This window comes from Hemitrygon akajei, chromosome 18 (assembly GCF_048418815.1).
Source record: "Hemitrygon akajei chromosome 18, sHemAka1.3, whole genome shotgun sequence".
NCBI classification, from domain to species: domain Eukaryota; kingdom Metazoa; phylum Chordata; class Chondrichthyes; order Myliobatiformes; family Dasyatidae; genus Hemitrygon; species Hemitrygon akajei.
Genome location: NC_133141.1, coordinates 33636403 through 33663346, shown reverse-complemented (window position 1 = coordinate 33663346; position 26944 = coordinate 33636403). Strand labels below are relative to the sequence as shown.

Here is a 26944-nt window from a genome sequence, read left to right as displayed (position 1 = left end):
AAGACTTTCTCCCAATTTCCATGCACTGGTTTTGTCAAAGTTGAATGATAGCAGTCAAGAATGGTACCCTTACCTAGTCCAAAAGTCCCATTATAAAATACAGGCCCCTTAGCAGCAGCCTGGCTGGAGTCTGAACACCAGTCCTTCCAGGGCTGAATAATGGAGTACCATACAAAACAATACGATTCTATCTTGCAAGTTCATCGGGTGGAGTTAGAAAAGGAAGTTGCTCTTTTTATTAAAAGATTTCAATAGCCAGTTTAGAATCAGTCATTGCCAGTTATAACAGGTGCTTTCATGCAAAGTGAACTTTGCCTATTGTAAGTGATGGCTGGCATAATACAGTAGTGTTACAAGAATGTTGGATTCATTGAAAATATGGAGCAAAATCATTACAAGAAAACATGAGAAAAAATCTAGTTATTCCAATCAATATAGATTGAATAATTCTTTCTAATTGTGATGGAGTCATTGGAATTTGATTTGAGCTCCTTAAGATTTGGTGTACTATAATGCGCGTGATTTATGACTCCCTCGCTAATGAGAAGCCACATAAACCCTCCTCACAAGAGATTACCATGCTGCAAAGCATCTGTTGCATATAATGCTCCACTATGTGTGTCACAGGGTCAATTATAACTCCTTCAGTAAGGAGAGCAAACCGCACTGGCTAGAACATTATTCATTTGAACAGGTTTATTGTTGAATTCCCAATGAAGCCTCCTCTGAGGGAACTCCATCTAATTTGCTCAAGTTAGATTGTGCTCTGCCTGGGTTTCTCCTACAGCATTGATGCAAAGTGCATTGGTCCCTTGCAGCTGCCAATGTTGCAAAGTAAATGCGACCTTAAACTGGAGTCCACTCAAATTCAGAGTTCATCCATCTGCTGAGATGTAAATGGGGATCATTACAATTATCACAGCTGCAGGTCAACATGTGGGTGAGTTCATCTGCTGATGTACCTTAATCTCACCATTAGATAAATCACCAAACAGCTTAATTATCAAATGAAGAACCACTAGGGTTATATATTTTGGGTTGATGGGACAATTGCAGTTAGAAAAATAAAAGCATGCATACATGTATGTCACTTGTACGGGTGTACAAGCACAGCTGCTCCTGCCCAAAATAAAGGCTTAGGAGACAGTGAAATTGGAAGTAGTTGCTATTTATTTTTGTGATTTGGCTGATACAAGCAACTGCCCAATTAAATGAGACTTTTAAATGGTGGTGACTGTATCTCAGAGGAGGGATATAGAGCTATTTATATAAACATCCTGGGAGCAAAAGAATAAAGAGGAAGGGAAAAGGAGAAAGTAATTTGCACAGTAATTGAGGTCAGTCACTGAGGTGCAGTACAAAAGGTCTGCAATTTAGAAAATACAAGCCCTCAGGATAGCTTAGCACTTTATTTGTCAGTCACAAGACAGCAAGCACCCACCTGCTCTGCCAGCTGATGTTTATGCTCCGCTGAAGTCTTCTCCAGCTCTGCAATTTTCCCTTGTTGCTGAAGTACCATGGTGCGAAGATGTTTGATACAGTTGTGGTTTGGTAGCTCATCTTTGGGCATTTCTAATCTGAAAGGAGAGGAAAATAAAACTTGTCAAAAGAGCAAACCAGACTCACTTAAGACTGAACTACAAGGTTCCAAACCAATTATAGAGCATTTCCAGTCCAGCTAGATTTTTTTTAAAAATGCACGAACAGCATATGACAATGACCAGTTTGCTCTTGCACGCATAATGGAATAATTATTGGCCTCGAAACTATGGGATCTTCTATGTTTGAAAAGTCAGGCAGCACTGATAGCCCAGCTCTGCATTGCCCAATTGGCCAAAGTCCTGAACAAACTCATGACCGTCTAGCTCAGACCCACTAGATAACAGTAGTTAACAGTAAGAGCATTAAATTTTGCTACCAAAAAACAGTACTGATCAGAATACATACCCAGAAACTTAACTGATTATTTGGGATAAGGAAGATATGTCAACCAAGAGAAGATTACAGAATTTGTTTCCATTGATTTGTCCAGGGTTTTGCTTTGTTTTTTTTTTGCCCTCAAAATTACCCGTCCACAACAATCAGAGTAAAACAGCACAGGCACAGGTCCTTTGGTTCATCTAGTCCATGCCAGCCCGGTTTCAACCTAGTCCCATCTACCAGCACCTGGACCATAACCCTCCACACCACTGAGTTACAGCAGTGGGGTAGGAGCGCCAAGGAAACCCACAGCCCACACGTAATTGGTTTACATTTTACAAAATGAGGACTTCTCATTTTCATTAGTCATTGCACTGAATTTTTATAGTTTCATGGGAAGCGGGGTCCAAGTAACTCCCATGATCGACCTTTCCTGTATTTGTTAACCAATGTTTGAGTGATCTGGATTGTTCATTTTGTGGGTTTTGCTGACTCCAGATTACTTAGATTGGAAAGAGTTTAACTAGGTGGTATAGTGCAGATTCCTAATCCCTGAGCAGTGGCATTAACTTTCACCTTCTGTTGAGATGTTATTAAAATGCATAGTACCCGCAGCCTTGACATTTGAAGGTGGAGATTAGCCGCAGGTCTATCGACCCTCTGTGGCACTTTATTGGAGAAATGAAGCCACAGAGGGTGCTTGAATAGGTTGTTTTATGGATAGCTTGTTGACTGAATACTTCACTTCATAAATTAAAAATCTTCAACAAGGCTTTTAAATGGGAATTAGGTTAAATCATTAAGCCCATGTCTCCTCCCCCCCCCCCCATGAATATCATAAACTCAATTCAGAATCACAGCACTAATACAAGCCCTGAGCACTCCAGAGCCCCAGTTTCAACTACAAGTGCAGTGTGGCTTTTCAATGAATTTCAAAGTGTACTTCATTAAATATTTACATCCCATCCTATTATTCGAGATGCAAATATGGCTTAGCTGCTTTAATGTTGGGAATTAAAACACCGTGACAGCTTGGAGTCAGCAAAGATTTGGCTCATCTTTCTTCTGGAGATACTTTTAAGAGCTGCACTTCAAATTTTAACTGGTCCTTCTTAAGCTGGTGCACTTACTCCAAAACTCTTAAGTATCATCAAGGCACAATGGATTTTCTGCCCTGCTAATGAATGTAGGGCCTGGAAGATCAGTGCCAGCTGACATGGTTGCCCAGTCCAGTTGGTGACCACCTCATTGCCCCTGGGCATTTCAACAAATACTACACTTAGAACATAGAACAGTACAGCACATTACAGGCCCTTCGGTCCACAATGTTGTGCTGACCCTCAAACCCTGCCTCACATATAACCCCCCACCTTAAATTCCTCCATATACTTATCTAGTAGTCTCTTAAACTTCACTAGTGTGTCTGCTTCCACCACTAACTCGGGCAGTGCATTCCACGTACCAACCACTCTCCGAGTGAAAAACCTTCCTCTAATATCCCCCTTGAACTTCCCTCCCCTTAACTTAAAGCCATGTCCTCTTGTACTGAGCAGTGGTGCCCTGGGGAAGAGGCGCTGGCTGTCCACTCTATCTATTCCTCTTAATAGACAGCATTAGTCACCTGCATTTGTAGAAAAGACTAGATTAAAATTGAAAAGGGAATTCATCTGAACAAAAGTGGCATTTCCTTAGCAATCTCATATTAGCCCAAAAGCACTTGACAGCTAATGAAGTATTTTTATAGTGTAAACAGAGCTCTAATGTAGGGAAACTGAACTTGTGCTGTTCAGGGGAGTTTGCTTATAATGTGATAACCAAAATCTTTTAACTTAAAAAAAACAAATTAAGGGGTGAATATTGGCCTGGAGGCTGGGCACATCTCCCCTGCTCCCTTTCTTTTTCTTTCTTTTCAAATCTTTTTATTAGTTTTTAAAAAAAAACAGAAGAAAAATATTGTTACAAGACATTTGAGAGTACATAATAGATTGATAAACATTCAAATATATATTGATCCATACATAGAATCTCTCAAACTCATATAATAATATAAATGATTAAGAGAAACCCCCCCCCAAAAAAAAACAACAACTAAATAGAAAAAAACTAACCAACATGGGCAATCGCATAATGTTATATATATACAGTAGCGCCTATGACTCCCAACCTCCATCCACACAATTCAGGATAGTGACAATAAGGTTCAGGATCAGACCGTTTAATTCATATGAAAATGCTGAATAAATGGTCTCCAAGTTTCCTCAAATTTAACTGACGAATCGAAAACCACACTTCTAATTTTTTCTAAACTTAAACAGGAAATAGTTTGGGAAAACCACTGAAATACTGTTGGAGGATTGGCTTCTTTCCAATTCAGTAAAATGGATCTTCTAGCCATTAGTGTAATAAATGCAATCATTCGTTGGAATGAAGCGGATAAACACTTATTATCTATCATTGGTAGGCCAAAAATTGCAGTAAAAGGATGTGGTTGGAGATTAATATTTAAAACTCTTGAAATAATATTAAAAATATCTTTCCAATAGTTTTGTAAGCAAGGACAGGACCAAAACATATGAGTCAACGAAGCTATATCAGAATGACATCTATCACAGGTTGGATTAACATACGAGTAAAATCGAGCAAGTTTATCTTTAGACATATGAGCTCTGTGTACGACCTTAAATTGTATTAGAGTATGTTTAGCACATATAGAGGATGAGTTTACCAATAATAAAATTTTTTCCCATTGCTCAGTAGAAATAGGGCAATGCAGTTCTTCCTGCCATTCCTTCTTAATTTTTTCAGATATATCTGGTTGTAGATTCATAATCATATTATAAATGATAGCAACAAGACCCTTTTGACAAGGATTAAGAGCTAAAATTCTTTCTGTAATGTCCAATGGACATTCTTTCGAAAAAGACTTTAGTTCATTATATAAAAAATTTCTAACTTGTAGATATCTAAAAAAATGGGTTTTAGATAAATTATATTTATTAGATAATTGTTCGAAGGACATAATGTTATCATCCAAAAACAGATCACGAAAACATGTTATACCTTTTGTTTTCCATAAATAAAAGGCTTGATCTATGGAAGATGGTCGAAAAAAGTAATTAGCTGTTATAGGACTTGACAGTATAAACTTATTCAAACCAAAAAATTTACGAAATTGAAACCAGATTCGTAATGTATACTTGACTATAGGATTAGTTATCTGTTTATTCATTTTAAATAACGAAAAGGGAAGTGAAGATCCTAAGATTGAAATCAATGAGAAATCTTGCACAGATTTACATTCCAAATTTACCCATTGTGGGCCAGCAACTGTAGTCGATTCTTGTGTCCAAAATATCAAATACCGTATATTAACTGCCCAATAGTAAAATCTTAAGTTTGGTAGAGCCAAACCGCCCTCCTTCTTAGGCTTCTGTAAATATTTTTTAGCTAACCTAGGATTTTTGTTCTGCCACAAATACGACGATATTTTAGAATCAACTGTATCAAAAAAAGATTTAGGAATAAAAATTGGTAATGCTTGAAATAGGTATAAAAATTTAGGTAGTATCATCATCTTAATGGCATTAATTCTACCTACCAAAGACATAGATAGTGGAGACCACCTATTAGCAAGTTGCTTAATTTGATCTATTAAAGGCAAAAAATTAGTTTTAAATAAATCTTTATGTTTTTTAGTAATTTTAATACCTAAATAAGTAAAATAGTCTGTAACAATTCTATATGGTACCCGATTATAAATTGGAGTATGCATATTTAATGGAAAAAGTTCACTCTTATTAAAATTCAATTTATACCCAGAGAAGTTACTAAATTGAGCAAGCAAAGAAGAAATAGCAGGAATAGATCTTTCAGGATCAGATATATATAATAACAAATCATCTGCATATAATGATACCTTATACATCGTCTCCCCACGGGTAATACCTAAAATATTGGGTGATTCACGAATAGCTATAGCCAAGGGTTCCAAAGCAATGTCAAATAATAAAGGGCTTAAAGGACAACCTTGCCTTGTACCCCGAAATAGCTGAAAAAAAGGGGATCTTTGATTATTAGTGAAAACCGAAGCTAAAGGTTTCTGATATATTAATTTAATCCATGATATAAATTTTGAACTAAAATTAAAATGTTGCAAAGTATTAAATAAATATGACCATTCGACTCTATCAAATGCTTTTTCGGCATCTAAGGAGATGACACATTCTGGGATTTTAGATGAAGAAGTATAAGCAATATTAATTAATTTTCTAATATTAAAAGATGAATAACGATTTTTAATAAATCCAGTCTGATCCTCAGAAATAATCCGAGGCAATATATTTTCTAATCTAATAGCCAAGATTTTACTAAAAATCTTAAAATCCATATTCAGCAAAGATATAGGCCGATAAGATGCACATTCAGTGGGATCTTTATCTTTTTTAAGAATTAAAGAAATAGAAGCTTCATAAAAAGATTGTGGTAGTTTACCTATACTTAATGCATCTTTAAAAATTTTACAAAGCCAAGGAGAAAGTATAGAAGAAAAGGATTTAAAAAATTCTGCAGAAAAACCATCTGGGCCCGAAGCTTTACCCGAGTTCATTAAGAAAATGGCCTTTTCTATTTCAGACTCCGTAATAGGTGTATCCAAAAATACACTATCCTCAGCAGTTACTTTTGGAATATTCAATTTCCTTAAAAATTCACTCATTATAGAAGAGTCTTTAGTACATTCTGATTGATATAAAGAATTATAAAAATCTTGAAAGGCTGTATTTATCTCTTTGTGATCAATCGTCAGAGTACCATCTTGTTTACGAATCTTAGTAATTTGTCGCTTATCCGAAACAATTTTCAATTGGTTAGCTAGTAATTTACCAGACTTATCTCCATATGTATAAAATTGAGCTTTCGATTTAATTAACTGACTTTCAATCGAAGAGGTTAATAATAAACTATGCTCCATTTGAAGTTCCACCCTTTCTTTATAAAGTTCTTTACTAGGGGTCAATGCATAAATCTTATCAATTGCCTTAATTTTATCAACTAATGTTGATATTTTAGAATTAGTTCGTTTCCTAACTCCGGCAGAATATGAAATAATCTGTCCACGAATATATGCCTTAAAAGTATCCCAGAGAGTTCCACTAGAGATGTCTGCTGTGGAATTTATTGAGAAAAACAAATCAATTTGCTGTTTAATAAAGTTAATAAAGTCAGAGTCCTGCAGTAAAACAGAATTAAACCTCCAACTTTTAGTACTAATATGTGAATCCGTCACCTTAATAGATAACTTCAAAGGTGCATGATCAGATATAACAATAGAGTCGTATTTGCAATCCATGACATCTGTAAGGAAGTGCTGATCAATGAAAAAGTAGTCAATCCTTGAGTAATTATGATGCACATGGGAAAAGTATGAGAACTCTTTATCATTAGGGTGTAGAAAACGCCAGATTTCACAGATAGCTGAATCAATCATAAAAGAATTAATAAGAGAAGCCGATTTGTTCGGAAAAGTTTGAATGGGTTTGGATCTATCCATCAAAGGGTTTAAACAACAATTAAAATCCCCGCCCATTATCAATCTGTATTGATTCAGATTAGGAAAGGATGTAAATAAACATTTAAAAAATTCAGGACAGTCAGTATTTGGAGCATAAACATTAACTAAAACAACTTTTTGATTAAAAAGCAACCCAGTAATAAGCAAAAATCTACCTTGCGGGTCTGAAATTGTTTCATAATGTATAAAAGCAGTTGATGAGTCTATAAAAATAGAAACACCTCTCACTTTGGCTTGCGAATTTGAGTGATACTGTTGGCCCTTCCAAAACCTAAACAACCTCTGACTATCCACCTTCCTAACATGAGTCTCTTGTACAAAAATAACATTCGCATTCATTCTATGGAATACTTTGAATACTTTTTTCCGTTTAATCGGATGATTTAAACCATTAGTATTCCAAGAAACAAAGTTAATAGTCTTATCCATATTGACAATACATATTACAGTTAACATATAGGTTTAAAAGAAAAGTGAACTCATGAACTCGGAAGGGGGAAGTAAGTTCAAAGGGAAGCCGGAAGTCACAGCACCGCAGCCATTTTAGTAGTTTCATATAAGCCCATGAAGTAAAACTAAGCAAAAAGCAAGCAGAAAAAAAAAAAGAAAAATCTCCCTCCCACCACCCTCAAAACCCCAGGAAAAAAGCCAAACAGAGGCAAGCGAGCGATCTAATACTAAAATTACCCCCTTGTCTCAAGACGGCAACTCAGACGTAACAAAGTTAAAAAAAATACAAACAACCCACATTATAAAAAAAGGGTTGATATAGGAAAAATTAAAATATAAAATTAGTGTTATAAATGTATATTATCAAAAGGGTTAAAAATTAAAACAATAAATGAAGGTTTAACACTTTCGAACAGATCAAAACAGTTATGACGCTACAGACACTGGAGTCTGTCGGGAAGAAGAAACGCCATTTTATTCTTCCAAATCTTAATATTCAAATGCTAAAAATGTAAAAAAAGAGCATATATCGATTAAAAAAAAGAAAAAAAAATAACCCTAATAGGTCATCTTCAACATTAATCGGTTAGTAATATATAAAAATATGAAATCGGAATAAACCCGGTAGAAAAAAGAGAGCTTTAATCGTATATAAGAAATACATATGAACCGTATCAAAAAAGAACCCAAACGTCAATCTATAACAGATCCAAATCTATAGGCTAGATTACATTGATCAGCCCGATCAAATGTCATTGTTCCAGGAAACCTTGAGCATCCGCTGGCGATTTAAACAGCCGAAAAGATCCATCTTGAAGGGTGACTCTCAGGTGTGCTGGAAACAGCAACGCTTGCTTGTAGCCTTTCTGGTGAAAATTCGACATAACCGATCTGAAAGCCAGCCTAGCCCGCAGTACTTCGGGGCTATAGTCCTCCAGAATGCGAAAATTAAAATTTTGATAAGTTATCATACCTTTTTTACGAGCCGCACGAATCAGTCGTTCTTTGATGTGAGGATAATGGATCCTGAGAATTATGTGCCGTGGTTTCAGACTTGAATCTGCCCGATATCTGGATACTCTGTGTGCCCGATCGATTAATGGGGGGTTATCCAGGACTTCTTCGCCCAGGACATCCACTAGAAATTTGGAGAAGAAAACGGTCAGATCACCGCTTTCAAATTTTTCCGGGATTCCAATTAACCGAAGATTTTGTCTTCGAGAACGATTTTCCAAATCAGTAATTTTAGCTTTATAGCGATCCATCTGTTGGATCGTCGAAGTTTGCTCTTCTTGCATTTTTTCGATTATAAGATCCTTCTTACGAGCAGCTTCTTCAAGAACCAAAATGCTTGCATGTTGTTCATTTGATTCCCGTGAAAGGGTCAGGAACTTATCTTCGAGTGATCTCAAACGATTGTCATACTGTGAGAATCTTCCAAGTAATTTTTTCTCCAATTCATCAAATCTAGCGTCTATAAACTTCACAACAACTTCTAAAGTTAACGGTTCTCTCGTCTGTTTCGGTTCTTTTGCTTTAGACATTTCAGCGAGTTGAGAGTAATTCAGATAGTTTTTTTAAAAATTCTATATGTTTAGACCCCTTTAAAATAAGTTTAAGGGGTGTTTGTAGGTTAAAAAAAACGTAAAAGGTTTGGAGCAAAGCCTAGATGCGGTTTACTCCATGAGCGCCATCTTGAGACTCCTCCCTTTCAAAATGGACACTTGGCATCCATCCAAAAACATAAAGGGTGGCCATTTAACATCTCCAAAAGATGCTGCCATCTTTCACGTGCCAGCCAACATACCCAGTCTTTTACTCTACTCTTCACCAAAGGTGATAGCACCTCATCACAAACCAGAGATGAAAGCCAGCAACTTCTCTCTATACAGCTTAGAATCCACCAGGTACTTGAATTTTACTCAGAACTACAACTCACCCACATCCCTGCTCACACGTCACAGGTCGCTTCGGATTGTGCTCACAATCATTAAGGTGAGAAGTCAGCTGGTCGAGCCGCACCACAGCTGTGCAGCCGAAGCTAGCGTTGTCACACGTGATCTGCAATTTGGACAGCATGTTCCGCATGATGCGGGGAACAGGTCGGAGGTGGGCTAGAGTAACAACACTGCGATCCACTGGACAGGTTTGCTGTTGGGAGAACCACTGAGTGATACAGGCATTGCAAAATGCATGCTCACAGTGTGGAGCCTGGGAGGAAAGTAGAGAGACAGCAAGTGAATAACAAGAACCAGCATATATCACTTGAAAATCTAATTTGTGTTGACCTAATTTGAAAGCTCTTGGGCTCTATTCAAAACAGACCTACGACCGTAAATATACGTGGCTGTAAGTCTACAGGATACAAATAAAAGTATAGGTTACCTACACCAAATGCCTGGAAGGTATCCAACCCACCCACACAAATTTCCTCATGGGTATGGAAATAATATTAAAGTTTTCACCTCTCCCTAATCAAATTCAAGGTTAAAAAGGGGAGAGAGCCCGCAGCATTGTCAAGCAGCCAACTTTAAATGATGCAGTCAGCCTGAAAATACTAGATTTCCTCAGAGGCTCTTGCAATCTTTTGAAAGACAATATCAAATGCACTGTTTATTTATTTGGATTAAATCAATATAGACTAGAAGATAGTGTACTAATTTGCTCATTAAAATTACATTTATACAGGACAATGCAGTATGGCTCCAAAAAAAAGGAATGCAAAAGACTAAACAGAGAAATTCAAGTCCCACCAGCTTCCTCATCTTCATGATGCAATGCAGACTCCAGAAAAGCTCATCTAGCACTGAGCAAATGAAATCTAAGGATTATCATTCCTCAACTAGTTTATAAAGTGTTAACCCTGGCTTTCAAAGTGGTGCTCTACAAAGTGAAGAGCTTGAGAGCAAGAATGGTATCAATTGAGTCAGGGTGGGGGGTGTTGGAGGAGAGAAAAACAAAGGAAGGGAGAAAGAAAAGGACATCAAGTTTCTTACCTGGGAACATTATAAAACTTCCTCTCTGCAAAGAATAGCTAGCTGTTCTCACATTTCAGTCAGTACATCACAATCCAACTAATGCTTTTACATTAACTGCATTCTCTTAAAGCTGTACTTGTAACTAGAATTATTTATTTTCACGGCAAATCACTATGACCATGTAATACCTTAAGCAAATTAATTCCAACCTGCCTGTAGTTCCTGGAATCCAAATAATACGATTATTACTGCTTTATTGTATTTATTCCTGCTGTTGATAAAAAGCCACTTCATGGCACGTACTTGAATAGTAACATCACTACTATTCCACAAGCGTGCTTTTGAAAACATACTATCAATAAGCTCGGAATAATTAGGAGCTCCTGTGTAATATTAACTATTGCAGTATCAGTTCATGATCTGGAAAGAGATTTAGCACACCAAATTTCTCCCCATTGACAGTGTTTATTTCAATGCCTTCCCACTAACTTAGCATATTAAAATATATACAAAATCCTTCAAACTGCTTCTATCAGCTACACTCCATCAGTGCTCTTACGGATCAACTATTAAGGATATATTTATATTTAATGAGTGAAAATAGGCAAAAAAAAGTTCCCAGGACTTAAGCTGTTAAGTTGAATATTGGACTCTTAAAAACTGGTTGACAATTCAAAAGACCAAACCCTTTTGGGGTCTGCTATTACACTGGCAGTATATATAAACAGCCAATATTGGTATGGTTCAACAAGCAGAATTTATTAGCAATTTTTTTTGACAATTAGAAAGCAATAACACAGGACACTGAATGCACTGCTGACAGATGTAAAGGGCTTGAGACCAGAAGAAATAATTCTGACCTACCATCCCCTTTCTAGGGGCAAACTATAGCATCTCTAATGTTGCCATGGGTTCAAACCAGAGAGATTGTTAGCTTACAGGACTCATCCATCCACTGAATTGTCCGTTTTAAGGTGCCCCATTACTTCAAGGTGTCATAGTTGCCACTATATTCAACATAATGCAACATTTGATAACATTGCTGCATACTACACAATATCATATAATATAAATAGTTGCTATGGAGAAACCATAGAGCAGGGGCTCCCAACCTTGAGTCCACGGACCCCTCAGTTAATGGTAGGGATCCGTGGCATAAAAAAAAAGGTCGGGAAGCCCTGCCATAGAGAATGGTCTAGTTTTAACAGAGTTAAAAAGTTAACTTGCCTATTCTTTTCTGAAGCTTGAAAAAAAATCTCTCTTTTTTGGCAGCTTTCCCCATCCCAGATTTGAATATTGCAGAGCCCTTGATTTCTATTTAAAACTTCCTCTGCTCAGCCAAGAGATCCTACGCAGCGATGCAACACAGAAAGCATGCCTTAACTCCTGACCGGGCAGATTTCTGACGCAACACAACTGCAGTCATTCAGAATCTGCATCAATAGCTTGATGGGCAGCACTTCCCTACTCACAGCTAAAGCTCCCACAAACATCCACCCCCCCCCCCCCCCCACCCGGCCAAAAAATACACATCAAGTCAGAAACAAATACAAGCAATCCAATGTGCTCTATTGGGATATTCCAAGCTTAAAAATGTAATGTTTAAAATTCACAGTGGAGCATTATTTTCAACCACAAGCACGATCAGGCTCTATTGCGAGCTACTCCACAACTGTATAGTTTGCTAATGCCTGATCTCTGGGTATCCAGACCATCTGAGGGGCCTCTTCATAACCAACTCCAACACCACAGCCCCCCCCCCCCAAATAGCCATGTTTACTTACCTGTACAGGTTCTTCCAAAACACCACTGCAGATTGGACAAATCAAATCTTCATCCACTTCGCCCTGAAACCGATTAACATCATACCCCATGGCTCATGCTGCAACAAGCTCAAGAGTTTCTGGTGAAAGAAAAACTACAAGACATTGTTTATTTGTCATTAGTGTTTTTCTTTTAAATGATCACAGTAAAACCTAACTTTAAAAAAAAATGCAACAAGAGGTATATGAAACACTTGCACTGCATCTTACCATTTCCAAAGACTCTTGGAAAATTTGTACAAGGCTCCTTTTGAGACTGAAGCTCAGTTACATTAAAAGCTTGGTCTTGATGCTGATCTGCCTAACTAGAACAGGGTCAAAAGAGAAAGGCAGCTTATGCAGCAAGCCTCACAACGGTAGATATATATCCTAAACTGGAAGCATGCCAGGGACTGAAGATGAATTTAAGTGAAGTAAATATTCCTTCCTAGTCATATTGCTTCAAGAGCTATATTTTTCCAATTCTTGTCCCAAACAAAAAGTTTTCCTTCTGACTTATCTTTGTACAGTAAAGGAAGTTAGCAACAAAAGGGTAAAATTCCACTGGCATCACTCTCCATGGGTTACAAAGAAAAACAATGAGAAAATATCCTCTGACTGCATTGGGGAAAAAATCATTACAAAGGCATTAATGGAACATGCCAGACCACTCGCTTACACACTTTCTTTGAAATTGTGTCAACGAGTCTTAAACAACTCCAACCATAAAATTTGACACATTCAAACTACAATTATAGTAAATCAAGTTTCCCCTCCTTCAGAAGGCAAAGCTTTACAAAATGGCGTGGACCAGATTAAGCTCAGTGATGTATAACAAAGGCCTTGCAATAGAGCTTGGTACTTTTTGAGGGGTCATTTTTTGATGATACAAGGCAACCTGGCCAGAATTACCAATACTCAAAAAGCATAAAATAGACATAAATCAAGGATACCAGGCAAATATTCAGTTTAACAAAAATACAGAATAGTTTGTGGAATGCAAAGTTGTTAGCTACAATGTTTATCAACCAGCACAAGATGAAACTATTTTTGGGATACCAATTCCTTTAATGGAGGACTTGAGTATCATTTAGCTCAACACTACAGAGGGATCACTGCAGCAAGGATCTTTTCACTTCCACTTCAGGTTATTTGCCATTTTAGACTTGTATTCAGCCTTCATTTAAATAATTCACCCTCAATACCAGCAAATGCTCCAAATGAGAATCATAAAACATTGTAGACAGGAAACTACTGATGCTAGAATCTGAACAACACACAAAATGCTGGAGGAACTCAGTGGCTTAGGCACAGAGGGAAATGGACAGTCAATGTTTCAAGTCAAGACCTTTCAACAGCTTCAAATAATTGTGTTTTTCATATCTTTTTCAGGATCTCTAATGCATTTTACCGACAATGAAGTCCTTTTGCATGAAATGTAGCAGCCATTTTCCACACAGCAAGATCTTGCGTACCACAATGTGGATGTGACTAGTTAACCCACTTCAGTAATTATGTCTATGACCAGAAAACTGCACTGGATGTTCTTCAAAATAGCAGTGGGGAAGGGGGGCCTTGAACATCCACACAGAAAGCATCCCAAACAGTCCAGTGTGCCCTCAGTTTTACACTGGAGCATCAGTCAGCCTGAAGCTTTTGAGCTCAGTCACTGAAATGAGACAAGCACTGACTCCACCAAGACCAGTTCAAAGGATTTCAGCACACCTCTACAATTGATTATTTGGGCAAATCACAAAATCTTGGAGCAAAGTTGGCTATCATTCTATGGACTGCTTTAGAAAATACTTCCAATTAGTAATCACTCCTATCACACAGACATGCATTTACTCTCAATCATTCTCCACAAAGCTCCTCTTGAACCCGCTTCCACTACCCTTTCAGAAAGCATTCACTACAAGAATACTTCTCCTTGGTTAATTTGCCAAATATTTTAAATCTACATCTTATAGGTCACCAAACCTCCTGTCAATGGAAACAGTTTATATAGTTTATTCAGACCCCTTGCAACATTGAGCCATCTGGAATAAATTTAAAACTTTTAAAGCTCCCTTTAACAGTCCCTGCTGCAAGAAAATTCCTCTCCGTTTCATTTTTCTACCACTCAGTGTGTAAGCTAACTGGAACTAAGAGAACAAGCATCAACAGCATCTCAAAAGTATTTTGACTTTCTCCAGTTATTCCTCTGACATAAAATCATGATTTTCTGTTGTGCTTTTTGTGACACTGAAAGCAGTTTATCATAATGATTGACTTTAATACAAGATAGATAGCAGCTAGCAAAAATGTGAATATTTTGCCTAGTATAGAGGCAACACATTAAAAAAAATTACATTAGTCTGTATTCCAGAAAGCAGAACAGTAAATACAAAAATGTAAATAGCAAACATGATTAACACAAGTGAAAAATAAGAAACTACATGAATAAGCACTACAGAAAGCATGCAGCATTCTCAGGAGATTGAGGGAAGAATCTGGAATTGGACAAAGTACATTTTACCCCACTCAATCCCTACCTTTTATAAGAGCTGTGGACATAATAATCGGACTGAGGCAGTAAATTTAAAAAAATACCACAGACAGCAACATTGTCAAAGGATCAAAATTTTAGTAATGTGTATAAGCTATTATAATTCTACACTTTCTTTTTTCTCCTCAGTTCATAAAGATATTGTGCAATATTTCCTGAGCTTGTTTCAAAAATTAAGATGGAAAGCTACATAAAAAGCCCTAGTGAATCATCATCCTTGTCTTGCCACACTCAGCTCCAAATATGGGGTCAGGCCATTGGTGGATTGAACATGCAAGCTATGGTCTTATCAGCCCACCTATATGCAAACCTACTCAGAACAAGAGTGAGAGAGAGCTCCTTGGCTCAGGAAAGAGTATGGTTTACATTAATCCAAACAGCAACAACAATACATGTCAAGGCTAATCTAATCTCCTTCCTCCTACTTGTGGTTCCTGCAATATGGCAACTTTCTCAATCAAAAAACCTCCCTCCCTACCGCTAGCTCACTAGCCTTCCAACAATGAAAATGCTATCCTGCTTGTTTGATAATATTAAAACAAATCTTCCCACGAAATGAAATAAAAATGCTAGAAACACTCAGCTGCATAATTTTTGACCTGATACATTAACACTTTCTTTCCACAGATGCAGCCTGACCTGCTCAGTGCGTTCAGCATTTTCTGTTTTATTTCTGATTTTTTTTTCCTAGTTTTTGTGTCATTCCTTTCATATAAAATTGGAATTTTTAGTTTCCCAAGAAAAGCCAACCAAAAGTGATGGCCTCAAACCAACACTGTCCAAATCCCGATGCATTTCCACAGCTGAAAGCTTACTTTAATTTGGGGGAAACAGTTACTTTTAAATATGTTAATAAAAGCTTTAACATTACTTTATCTCATTATACCTTTGACTTTCTAAAGAAATAAGTCACATCTTCTTGAGGCATTTCACACTATTCCTTCAAGTGCTCTCTCCACATCTGCAAGATACACAATGGACAATGTCCCAAAACTAAACAAGGTCAGCAACATTCATTTCCAGTTTTACTGAAAACATATTCATTCCCCTCTCAAACAAAAGAATCCAGTACACTATCCTTTACCTTTTCTGACAGTAGTTAACATTTCCAAGAATCCCAAAGGTGCCACCTGCCACCATGCTTTACACCTTTGTCAACCACACCCAAACTTTTTGAGACTCAGAGGATTGGAGGTTTCAAGCATACCATAAACTTTATCTTGTCACTGACCAGACAATCAGATGGATTCATAACAGAAGTATGGTAAAATACATGCTTGTAATTTCTCTTTGGGAATCTGTTTTTTTTTACAAGATTCACAGAATTGGGGTGACAAAACAGTACTTTTGCACAGTACTGTAATTTTATATATTGCACTGTACTGCTGTCACAAAACAAAAACAAATTTCAAAACATATAAGAGCGATGATAAATCTGATTCTGATATGGGTCTCTGTTGCGGACTGAGTGGGAAGGGGGCAGGGAGAGGGGAATCAAGGTTGGAAAAAGGGGAAGGGAGAGGAGAGGCACTAGAAAGACATTCTGTAATGATCAATAAACCAATTGTTTGGAATCAAACAAACTTGCCTGGTGTCTCAGGGCTGGGGGTGCCTGCAACTGTGTCACACCTCGTGCCCCCACCCCCATACTCCTTCTTTGCCACCTCTCCCATGTCGCTCCACCCTTGCCATTCCCAACATCCTTTGCTCTAAGATATTTGCACAGTACTGTAGTCCTGGATCACCAGTCTTGAATACCACAGATACAGCCCTCAGCAGACTATGAATCTCCTGATTCATCCATGACTTTTGGAGTGGGTATGTCAGGTACGTTCTCAAAGTCACACACTCATCCACAAGTGTTTTGATGAGGCCGGTGACAACTGTAGCATATTTATTCAAATTCAAAGATGAATCCCTGGATATTGTCCAGTTCACTGATTCAAAACAGTTCTGTAAGCACTCCTCTGACTTCCTTGACCATACCTACTTGGTCGTCACCACTGGTGCTGCAGTCTTGAGTCTCTGCCTACACAGTAGGAGCACAAGTACAGCCAGCTGATCTTTGCAAAGTATGGTTGTGGGATGGTATGGCAAGTGTTCTTGATGGTGGTGTAACAGTGTGTCAAGAAAGTTGGCTCCTCTGGTGTCATAGGCAGTATGTTGGTGGTAGTTGTTCAGAGACTTCTTCAGGCTGGCCTGGTTGAAATCCCACACAATGATAGGGAAGGCATCAGGGTGTGCTGTTTCGCACCTGTTGATTACAAACTTAGCTCCTCCAATGTCTGCCTGACATTGGCCTGAGATGCAATGTACACCTCTACCAGGATGGTGGCAGAAAGCTCTCTCAGCAGACATTTGACTGCCAGTTCCAGGTCGGGTGAACAGGACTGAGACTAAACCACCATGTCTGTGCACCACAATGAGTTAATCAAAGCATACTCTACCTTTCAAAGACTGAGCTGACTTGCCTTTGCAGAGAATGGAAAAGCCATTGATCTTCAGCACTGCATCCAAAATGGCAAGACTAAACCACGTTTCCGTGAAACAAAGGACACATTTCCCAATGTCTCTCTGGTACAGCAATCTTGCTCTTGAGGTCTACAATTTTCCAGAGACTATACATTCCCCAGAAGGACAGCAGAGAGTGCGGTCCTAAAGTCTCTGCATTTCAATCTTACTTGCAGCCCAGATGTAGTGCTTTCCTCACTCCTTTTTCTTAAAGGGAGAACTGCACTTATGACCTGAGTCTGCAGTCGGGGATCAGTCGAATTGAATATTAATTTTTTTTTTAAACGTCTTAAAACAATGCTGTTACTGAAGTACCCATGGCTGTGACTGGATTTCAGCAGTAGTCATTTTGAATGGGAATATTTGATGATCCCCAGAGATGCATGCAACGAGCCGCCCCTTATTGGCACCATCATTACCACTTCATTGTATTATTCACCACTGACTCAAGTTTATTTATCCCTTGAAATAGTCAACCCTGCCCAAGCAAACACCAGTTCTGATGAGGAATTATTGCAGCATTTTGAAATAATCATATTCATAACATTTAATATACTTAACCCCAATAAGAACTAGAATTTATTATCCTGGCTGCTTGCCCTCATCCCACTAACCAAGGCCCTGCACTCTTTAAGTACATCTTGCTCACGAGAACAACCTTCTGCTTCTGTAACCACATTCTCACTAAACTGTTACCTCTTGCAAGCACCAACTTCTCCCATTTGTTACAAAGTACGTCAAAGCACCTTGTACAGAAGCCATTTGTCTATCCACACTCCATCTCCTCTCCAAAATCTATGGGAAATCATGTTTCCCTCATCTCAATGCCTTCACTTCTTTAATCTGGTTTTGAAACTGCTTCAGAACAAATCAGCTGTGGTGTGATTACAAAAATCTCTTCATCCTTTACAACTAGCCTATGTTTAACGTGTTGATCATGCTGCCATTCTTCACCAGTCTCAGGTTATCTATGCTACCCATCTCTCATATCTATTTTACCTAACAGGATCAATCAAATAAAAGCACATCAGAAACTATATGAACCTGATTACACTGCGCTCTAATCTCATCAGCACCTCTCAATTCCTTCACTATGCTGGCAACAACTCAAACACCTGGAAGATCAGTCATCATTTTCAATCCTCTGCATTATTTCCACACCCCCTCAACTCTCCTCGGCCATCATCTCAGGGTGAAATTATAGAAATTTGGTCATTGTGTTCAAGCCAGTTGTTCTCTCACCAGCTCCCCCCCCCCACCCAAAATAAAATATCCAATCTAAGCGGATCTCACTTGAACCTACATCCCATCAACTGTAACACAAAGCTCTCATCCAGGTACTTTTTTAAAAAAAAACTATGTGGCTTTCTACCTACGATTTCCCACCAGCACTGGATGAAAAATGGTTTACCTCAAATCTACAGCCCTTGGTTATTGATCAAACAAGTCTTTCCCATTTACCTTTTCTATAATTTTATACTCCTTGATTTAATTTCCATTCAGCCTCTATCCTCTACTCTAAGTAAGCAATTCCATTCAAAATCTTACTTAGTGTGAGCTACAGCATGGGTTCCTAGAGATCTGAAGGAGGTTACAAAGGGTAGAACACGAAGTGCATTGGATAATTAAGATCTAAATATACTTGGAATTTCAGCAACAGACAAGCTGAAGGAGTCCTGGAGTCAGATGATGCTACCGAAGTAAAAAGCAGGCAATCTGGTGACAGTGCAGGTGTGTGGTCCGAAACTGATCACAGGTCAGATCAGAGAGCTGCAGCCCAGCTTGGTTTAGTCACTGGTCAATTATACCCGTTAAGCTGGCGCTTTCCATCAACAAGCAAAATTTTGTGCAGTATCCACTCCTGTTTACTCAGTTTCACACAAAAGACATTTACCATTCAATACAGCTCTGAATTGATCTCATTGCCCAAATCCTGATGGGTCTGCCATATATGTACTTGTTTACTCCCTTTTTCCTTCCCTCATTTCTACTGGTTTAAGATCAGAATAAAAAAATCAGAAAGCAAATTGAAACCAACAACAATCCAAGAATGAGATGAAAGCTTACACGTACAACACGCTGGAGGAACTCAGCAGGTCGGGCAACATCCATGGAAACGAACAGTCAACGTTTCAGGCCAAGGCCCTTCATCAGGACTGAAGGAGGAGGGGGCAGGGGCCCTATAAAGAAGGTGGGGGGAGGGTGGAAGGTGCCAGGTGAAAAACCAATCAGAGGAAAGATCAAGGGGTGGGGGACGGGAGGGGATAGGCAGGAAAGGTGAAGAAGAAATGTAAGGGAAAAGCACTATGGGTAGTAGAAGGCAGAATCATGAGAGAGGTGATAGGCAGCTGGAAGAGGAGGCAGAGTGAAAGTGTGATGGGGGAAGGGAGAGGGAAGGAATTACCAGAAGTTGGAGAATTCGATGTTCATACCAAGGGGCTGGAGACTACCCAGACGGTATATGAGGTGTTGCTCCTCCAACCTGAGTTTGGCCTCATCATGGCAGTAGAGGAGGCCGTGTATGGACATATCCAAATGGGAATGTGAAGGAGAGTTGAAGTGGTTGGCAACTGGGAGATCCTGTCTGTTGTGGCGGACGGAGCGGAGGTGCTTGACGAAACGGTCCCTCAATCTGTGTCGGGTCTCGCCGATGTAGAGGAGGCCACACCAGGAGCACTAGATCCAATAGATGACCCCACCAGACTCACAAGCGAAGTGTTGCCTCACCTGGAAGGCCTGTTTGGGGCCCTGAATGGTGGTAAGAGAGGAGGTGTAGGGACAGGTATAGCACTTACACTTGCAGGGATAGCTTAATGCAAATCAGGTAACTCGAAAACATCTTAATTCAGAGGTGACAAGACGGTGCACTGGTAAAAGCATGGTTTTTTAAAAAAAACAAGGGCCTTGTACAGGCAGAGTATCAGAGAGATTCAGAGAAGGAACAGTATGCAAGATCCAAGCAGCTGATGGCACAGTTGTTAATACGAGAGGTCCACACATAACTTGAGTCACAGGAGAGAGAGAGAAAAAGAGTGTAGAACCAAAAAAGGCTGGCACTGTGGATTTAAATGTTTCCATTCCCAAAAGGGTACTTTTGTTTGGCTCAGCTGATCTGTTCTAGTGTTTATGCTCCACTTAAAGTCCCCCTCAATAACAAATGCATACATGTACAAATCAAACCACAGAATTAATACTCTGCCAAACAGGTGGTAAAAAAAAATAGCAAATTACTTCAACCAAAAGAAAAATTATTTTGTGCTAAACAATTTTACTACAAACTCCAATGATAAACCAGAATGCAAAAGACAGCAGCTTGTGAAAGCCAATACAATGCTTATTCTTCTCAATAGAAACAGTAATTTGCCTAGATCTAGTTTTTTTAAAAAAACTATGCATTAAAGAGCCTCTAAACAGAGTAAATGAAATACTTAAATTCTAACTTCCTGACATTGACAGCTCACACATAAGAGCCTTAAACCTTCAACAAAAAATATCAAAACCAATAAATTGCAAACAAAAAAGATTGCACAATGGTGTTCATTGCTTCAAAAACAAGAAACAGAACACCCCATGAAGTTCTTAAGATTACAAAATGGCCTAACTCAGCAAAGACTGGATTGCATTCTGTCTACACTGGACTAAACCATTTTGTAATCTTAAAAGATTCAGATAAAGAAATCCATGGAAATTTATTTCCCCAGAGACAAGCCAGAATGTGAAATTTTCTCCAATAGGGAGTGGCTGAGGAAAACAAAGATACCCGGTACTTTTAAGGAAAGCTGGATAAACATGGAAGAACTACAGGAGATAGTTATGGCATGGAGCATAAACACCAAAACAGAACAGCCGAGCCAAACAAAATCTATGTACATTGGTTCTTCATTTAGCACTCCTCCAGCTTGATGTAGTTTTTAGTTACAGCCTACTAAAAAATAAACACCTTACAGTTGCAATAAAAAATTTGTTAACTCTTTGTAATTACTTGGCTTTCTGCATTAATTACTCATAAAATGTGGTCTGATCTTCATTTCAGTCAATAATAGACAAAACACAATATGCCTGAACTAATAACACATAAACAATTGTACTTCTCATCAATACTGAGTACACCATTTAAACAATCACAGTCTAGGGTCTAAAAAGTCTGTGAACCTCTGGAGTAATGCCTTTTACAAAGCTATTTGGAGTCAGGTGTTCCAATCAATGAGATGAGTTTGGAGGTGTGGGTTATAGAGGTGCCCTGCCCTAAAAAAAGACACAACGTCAGGTTACTGAATGAGCCTGCTCTTCGCAAGAAAGATCTCTTTATGTGCACCGTGCCTCCATCAAAACTTTCTGAGGACCTTAGATGAATTGTAGAGATGCATGAAGCTGGAAAAGGCTACAAAAGCATTTCTATAGACCTGAGTGTCCATCAGTCCACAGCAAGAGAAATAGTCTACAAATTGAGGAAACTCAGTATTGTTGCTATTCTCCCTAGGAGTGGGTATCCTGCAAAGATCACACTAAAAGCATAATGTGCAATGCTGAAGGAGGTGAAAAAGAACCCCAGGGTTACAGCAAAAGACCTGCAGAAATCTCTAGAACTAAAGTCTCTATTCCTGTGTTCACTATAAGAAACACACTGAACAAGAATGGTGTTCATGAAAGGACACCACCGAGGAAACCACTGTTCTCCAAAAAATATTGCTGCATGTCTCAAGTTTGTAAAAGACCACCTAGATGTTCTACAATGCTTCTGGGACAATGTTCTGTGAACAGATGAGACAAAAGTTAAAACTCTTTGGCAGAAATGCACACCGCTATGTTTGGAGGAAAAAGGACATTGCATACCAACATCAAAACCTCATCCCAACTGTGAAGCATGGTGAAAGGAACATGATGGTTTGGGGCTGCTTTGCTGCTTCAGGGCCTGGACAGCTTGCAATTGTTGAGGGAACAATGAATTCAAAATTGTATCAAGACACTTTACAGTAGAATGTCAGGGTAGCAGTCTGTCACCTGAAGCTTATAGAAGTTGGATGACACAACAAGACAATGATCCGAAACACAACAGTAAATCAACAACAGAATGGGTTAAAAAGAAGAAAATTTGTGTTTTGGAATGGCCACATCAGAGTCCAGACCTTAACCCAATTAAGTTGCTGTGGCATGACCTGAAGAGGGCTGTTCATGCAAGGTATCCCAGGAATAACGATGAACTGAAATAGTTTTGTATGGAGGAGTGGTTTAAAATTCTCCGCAAAACTGGGAGGGGTGGAAGGCATGGCAAGAAATAATTTTTATAAACCCACAACAAATATAAATGGTAGTCAGCATCAGGTATCACTGCAGATGGAAGTGACGCTTGTGATGCAGGGTACAAAGATTTAAGACTCAGCTCTTGGCATGCTTAGATTAGGAATGGACTAACTGCCCCTGGAATTTCCAGAGGTGTGGATGGAGTCAGTAGCAAACTAACAATGTGATGGAAGGCAAAGATGACATCAAAGAGAAGGAAGAGGTGAACGAATCAAACATTGATGTCCAATAGGTACTCTGACAGCCCAAAGTTAGTCAGGGGATAAAGAAGTGGAGATGGATGATCTCTGCATTTTACACGAGAAATGATCCAAACAGATAGCAAGTAAATGAGGAAGAGGCCAAGGATGGATCAGAGCAGCTCTGGAAGCAATAAAAGATGCAGATTTATGAAGATTAGCTTTATGTCACATGTACATTGAAAGATACAGTGAAATGCATCATTTGCATCAATGACCAACATTGTCCGAGGAGGTGCTGGGACAGTCCACAAATGTCACTGTGCTTCCGGTACCAACAGAACAGGCTCACAACTCTAACCCGTACATCTTTGGACCGTGGGAGAAAACCTACGTGGTCACTGGGAGAACGTACTAACCCCTTACAGACAGCAGCGGGAATTGAATTCTGATCTCTGAAGTTGTGAAGTGTTACACTAGCCACTATGTTATGTGCCGTGCATGATGCAACATCTAGAAGAGTTATCCCTGTTGTTGACATCTAGGCTCCATTAGGGAATGATAGGAATGGAACTACAGAAGGGCAGCTCCATGTAGTTAGACACAGGAGGGGCACTGGCGTGTTAAACCAGAATAAGCACTACAGAAAGGTTGGGAGGTTGGTGAGGAAATCAAATTATAACAATGGAGAACATCACTTCCAAATACAACCAACGGTATTTTAAGACTCTCAAGGAGGAGTAACAGACAGGTGAAAATGTTTAGCAAAACAGAAGAGGGGGAAAGCTGCATCTTGTTAGAGGAGTTTAAACAGGAGACACAAGAGACTACAAATGTTAGAACATTGAGCAACAATTTGCTGGAGGAATTCTGCTGGCCAAGGGGGCTGAGAGACAGAGGATCCTCCACTATGCTCTTGATGCAGGGTTTTAACCCAAGATGTCTGTAGTTCCTTCCCCCCCACCCCCACACAGATACTAAACCTGCTGAGTTCCTCCAGCAGATGATTGTTACAAGAGATGTTAGGATGTGGGGTAACTGACAGAAAGATGTGTGGGGGCTTTACATCCCCACAGGGCGAGAAAACTGGTGTTATAGTTGAGGTGCATTTGAAGGGAAAGGCTCCAAGTTTAAAAAAACAAGCCACTTGACAATATCAGCCAAAACACAGGAAGGATAATTGTGTGGGAAGTGGAATAAAAATAATACAAGGTTATGAAAACTTCCTGTAGCTTTGCAGATGCAACAACAGACAGCATACTCTGAAAGGAAAGTCAATTAAATGTTTTTTAAAAAAAAGATATTTACAGCAACCTTCTCACAAGTGCCATCATGGGCATAAACTGCATAACAATCGTCTTGACCATAACTCATCCACATCAGCTTGCTGATAATTATTCAGTCACTAAGCAGTCATCTGCTCATATAACATTATGACTCGTATTCCTGCATAACCATAAGCTTGTCTGCAAGTAGTGTTATGCTTTCAAAATACAAGTCAAATTATAAAACATAGAACAGTCAAATTACAAAAAGCAAAAAGTATTGGAGACAAATATCATCAAACACAAGAAGCAAAAGAATATAATTTGACATTCAAACAAATACTGATAAATAGCGACTTGATTGTAGAATAAATTAATTCCTTTTGAAACAAACAATTATTTGAAAAAGAAGGAAAATTAGCTACTGTTGGGATACATTCCCTACACATTCAGTCAGCAAATATAGGCTTGATAGTTACAGGTACAAATTTTAAAGATTAACACATGGCCAACCACAATGGTGTTTCTCTTGCTGAATGCTAATAGAGGATATATCCAAGTTATCCAGACAGAATTTATGACATCAGTCAGCTTACTACACCAAAAATTTATCCACTTCACAAAAGGGAAATATATTAAAATGGCACCAAAGGCTAAGGGCAGCAATATTCTTCCAGTAATTACAATGCTTGGTATCTTTAAAACCCCCAGACATCACGTTTTGCTTTGAGTAGTCCCCGCTCTTGAACAAGGATGGAGGAAACGCTGCTCGAAGTATTTAACAATACAACCAATACATCTACAAATAATGTGGGTAGAGAAAAACTCTCAAATCAGTTTTTTTAAAGTGGCAAGGGATGCTGGTTGTGGGGGAAAAAAGGTACAAAGGCCTGTTAAACTGCTAAATTATCATCAGAAAATAGGGAATACCTGTCTATTTTAATTGAGAGAACGAAATACCTGGTAAACTAAGGTTTCGTTCTATAAGCTTACATTCAGACTTTTCACTAACCATCTAATCTATTTTCACGCCCCGCTTCTTTTACAAAAAAAATACTTTATTTGTAGGCCCATTTTAGACCGCGGTTTTTCCTACTACCTACAGCGGATATCATACGCCCTCACAGCCGTCGACTACCTCGCCGTCGGCGGGGGAAAATTACTTCAATAGCCGCAGATGAACACACTTACCAGACATCCATCAGCAGTTGGACAGCCGTAAGTCCAAATCGCGTGAGCAATTGTTTTAATATTAAGATTTATCTAAAACGCACATAACCTTTCAACGTCATCCTCCGCTCCCATCTTTACACACGCGAACCCTCAGCAACAGCGCCTCCAATGATTGACATGCCTTCCCGTCAATCACTAACCTAAACTTTGAGTGATATTCAAATTAACCAATAGACTTTTACAATATCGTCACTGATACCGCCCACTAGCAAGTCAATTAGCAAATCAGTCCTTCGCCTTCATTGACCTTAAATAAAATGCCAGCCACAGTAACCAATTGAATTTAAAAACACGGAAAAATCTACAGATACAGGAGGAACGCAGCAGGTCAGACAGCATCTATGGAAATGAATAAACAGTTGACGTTTTGGGCCGAGACCCCTCTTCAGGACTGGAAAGGAAGGGGGAAGACGCCAGAATGGGGGTGGGGGTGGAGAGAGAGAGAAGGAGGCTAGCTGGATGATAGGAGAAGCCAGGTAGGTAGGAAAAGGGCTGGAGAAACAGGAATCTGATAGGAGAGAAGAGTGGACCACAGGGAGGAGGGGACCCAGGGAGAGATGATAGGCAGATGAGAAGTGGTAAGAGGCTAGTGTGAGGAATAGAAGAGGGGATGGGGAGGGAAACTTTTTTTTAAACAAAACCGGACGGAGAAATAGATATTCATTCCATCAGGTTGGAGGCTACCTAGACGGAATATAAGGCGTTGCTCCTCCACCCTGATGTCGGAAATGGGAATCAAAATTAAAATGTTTGGCCACTGGGAAAGCTCCGCTTTTAGCGGATGGAGCAGAGGCGCTCTACAATAACAAATACCTGTATTTGCCCGGCCATCAAGTGATGCATGTCTGACTAAACAAAGGCAACTAGACTACATGAGGATCCCATCACAGGCAAGACGGGGCACGACATATTTCTAAAACGTTGACGAAACTCAGATTTCTGTGGCAACAGCTTAGGCGGGAGGTGGTGATGTGAAATGAATGATTTCTCATACAACTCGTGACGTGCACTTTAAAACGACAGTCACTCAAGAGCCGCATGTGTCATCCCAACTGTCCAGTTTCAATTAGAGTTTCAGGTTATTTTGTATCTTATTGTAAAGACAAAATTGATCTCTGATGTACTATGCATTGGATGCAAATCCATAATAAAGAAATAAAGAACTGTTTAGATTTTATCCAATTCTCA

The 26944-nt window shown here is 39.0% G+C and overlaps 1 protein-coding gene across 5 annotated transcripts in view; it reads right to left on the bottom strand.

Annotated features, from left to right (window-relative positions):
- rnf41 (ring finger protein 41) overlaps window positions 1-26944 on the bottom strand; it is a 56847-nt gene that overhangs the window by 10324 nt on the left and 19579 nt on the right. The window contains exons 1-4 of one of the 5 annotated variants that reach the window (XM_073071297.1): window positions 25715-25857; window positions 12702-12835; window positions 9879-10150; window positions 1442-1577 (exon numbers count right to left, since the gene is read on the bottom strand). In XM_073071297.1, the coding sequence (XP_072927398.1) occupies window positions 1442-1577; window positions 9879-10150; window positions 12702-12791 (498 nt within the window). In that variant the 5' untranslated portion in view covers window positions 12792-12835; window positions 25715-25857. Of the gene's footprint in view, window positions 1-1441; window positions 1578-9878; window positions 10151-12701; window positions 12836-12950; window positions 13476-25714; window positions 25858-26944 lie in introns of those variants that run through there. The other 4 variants (XM_073071300.1, XM_073071299.1, XM_073071298.1 and 1 more) reach the window with 4 other exon arrangements.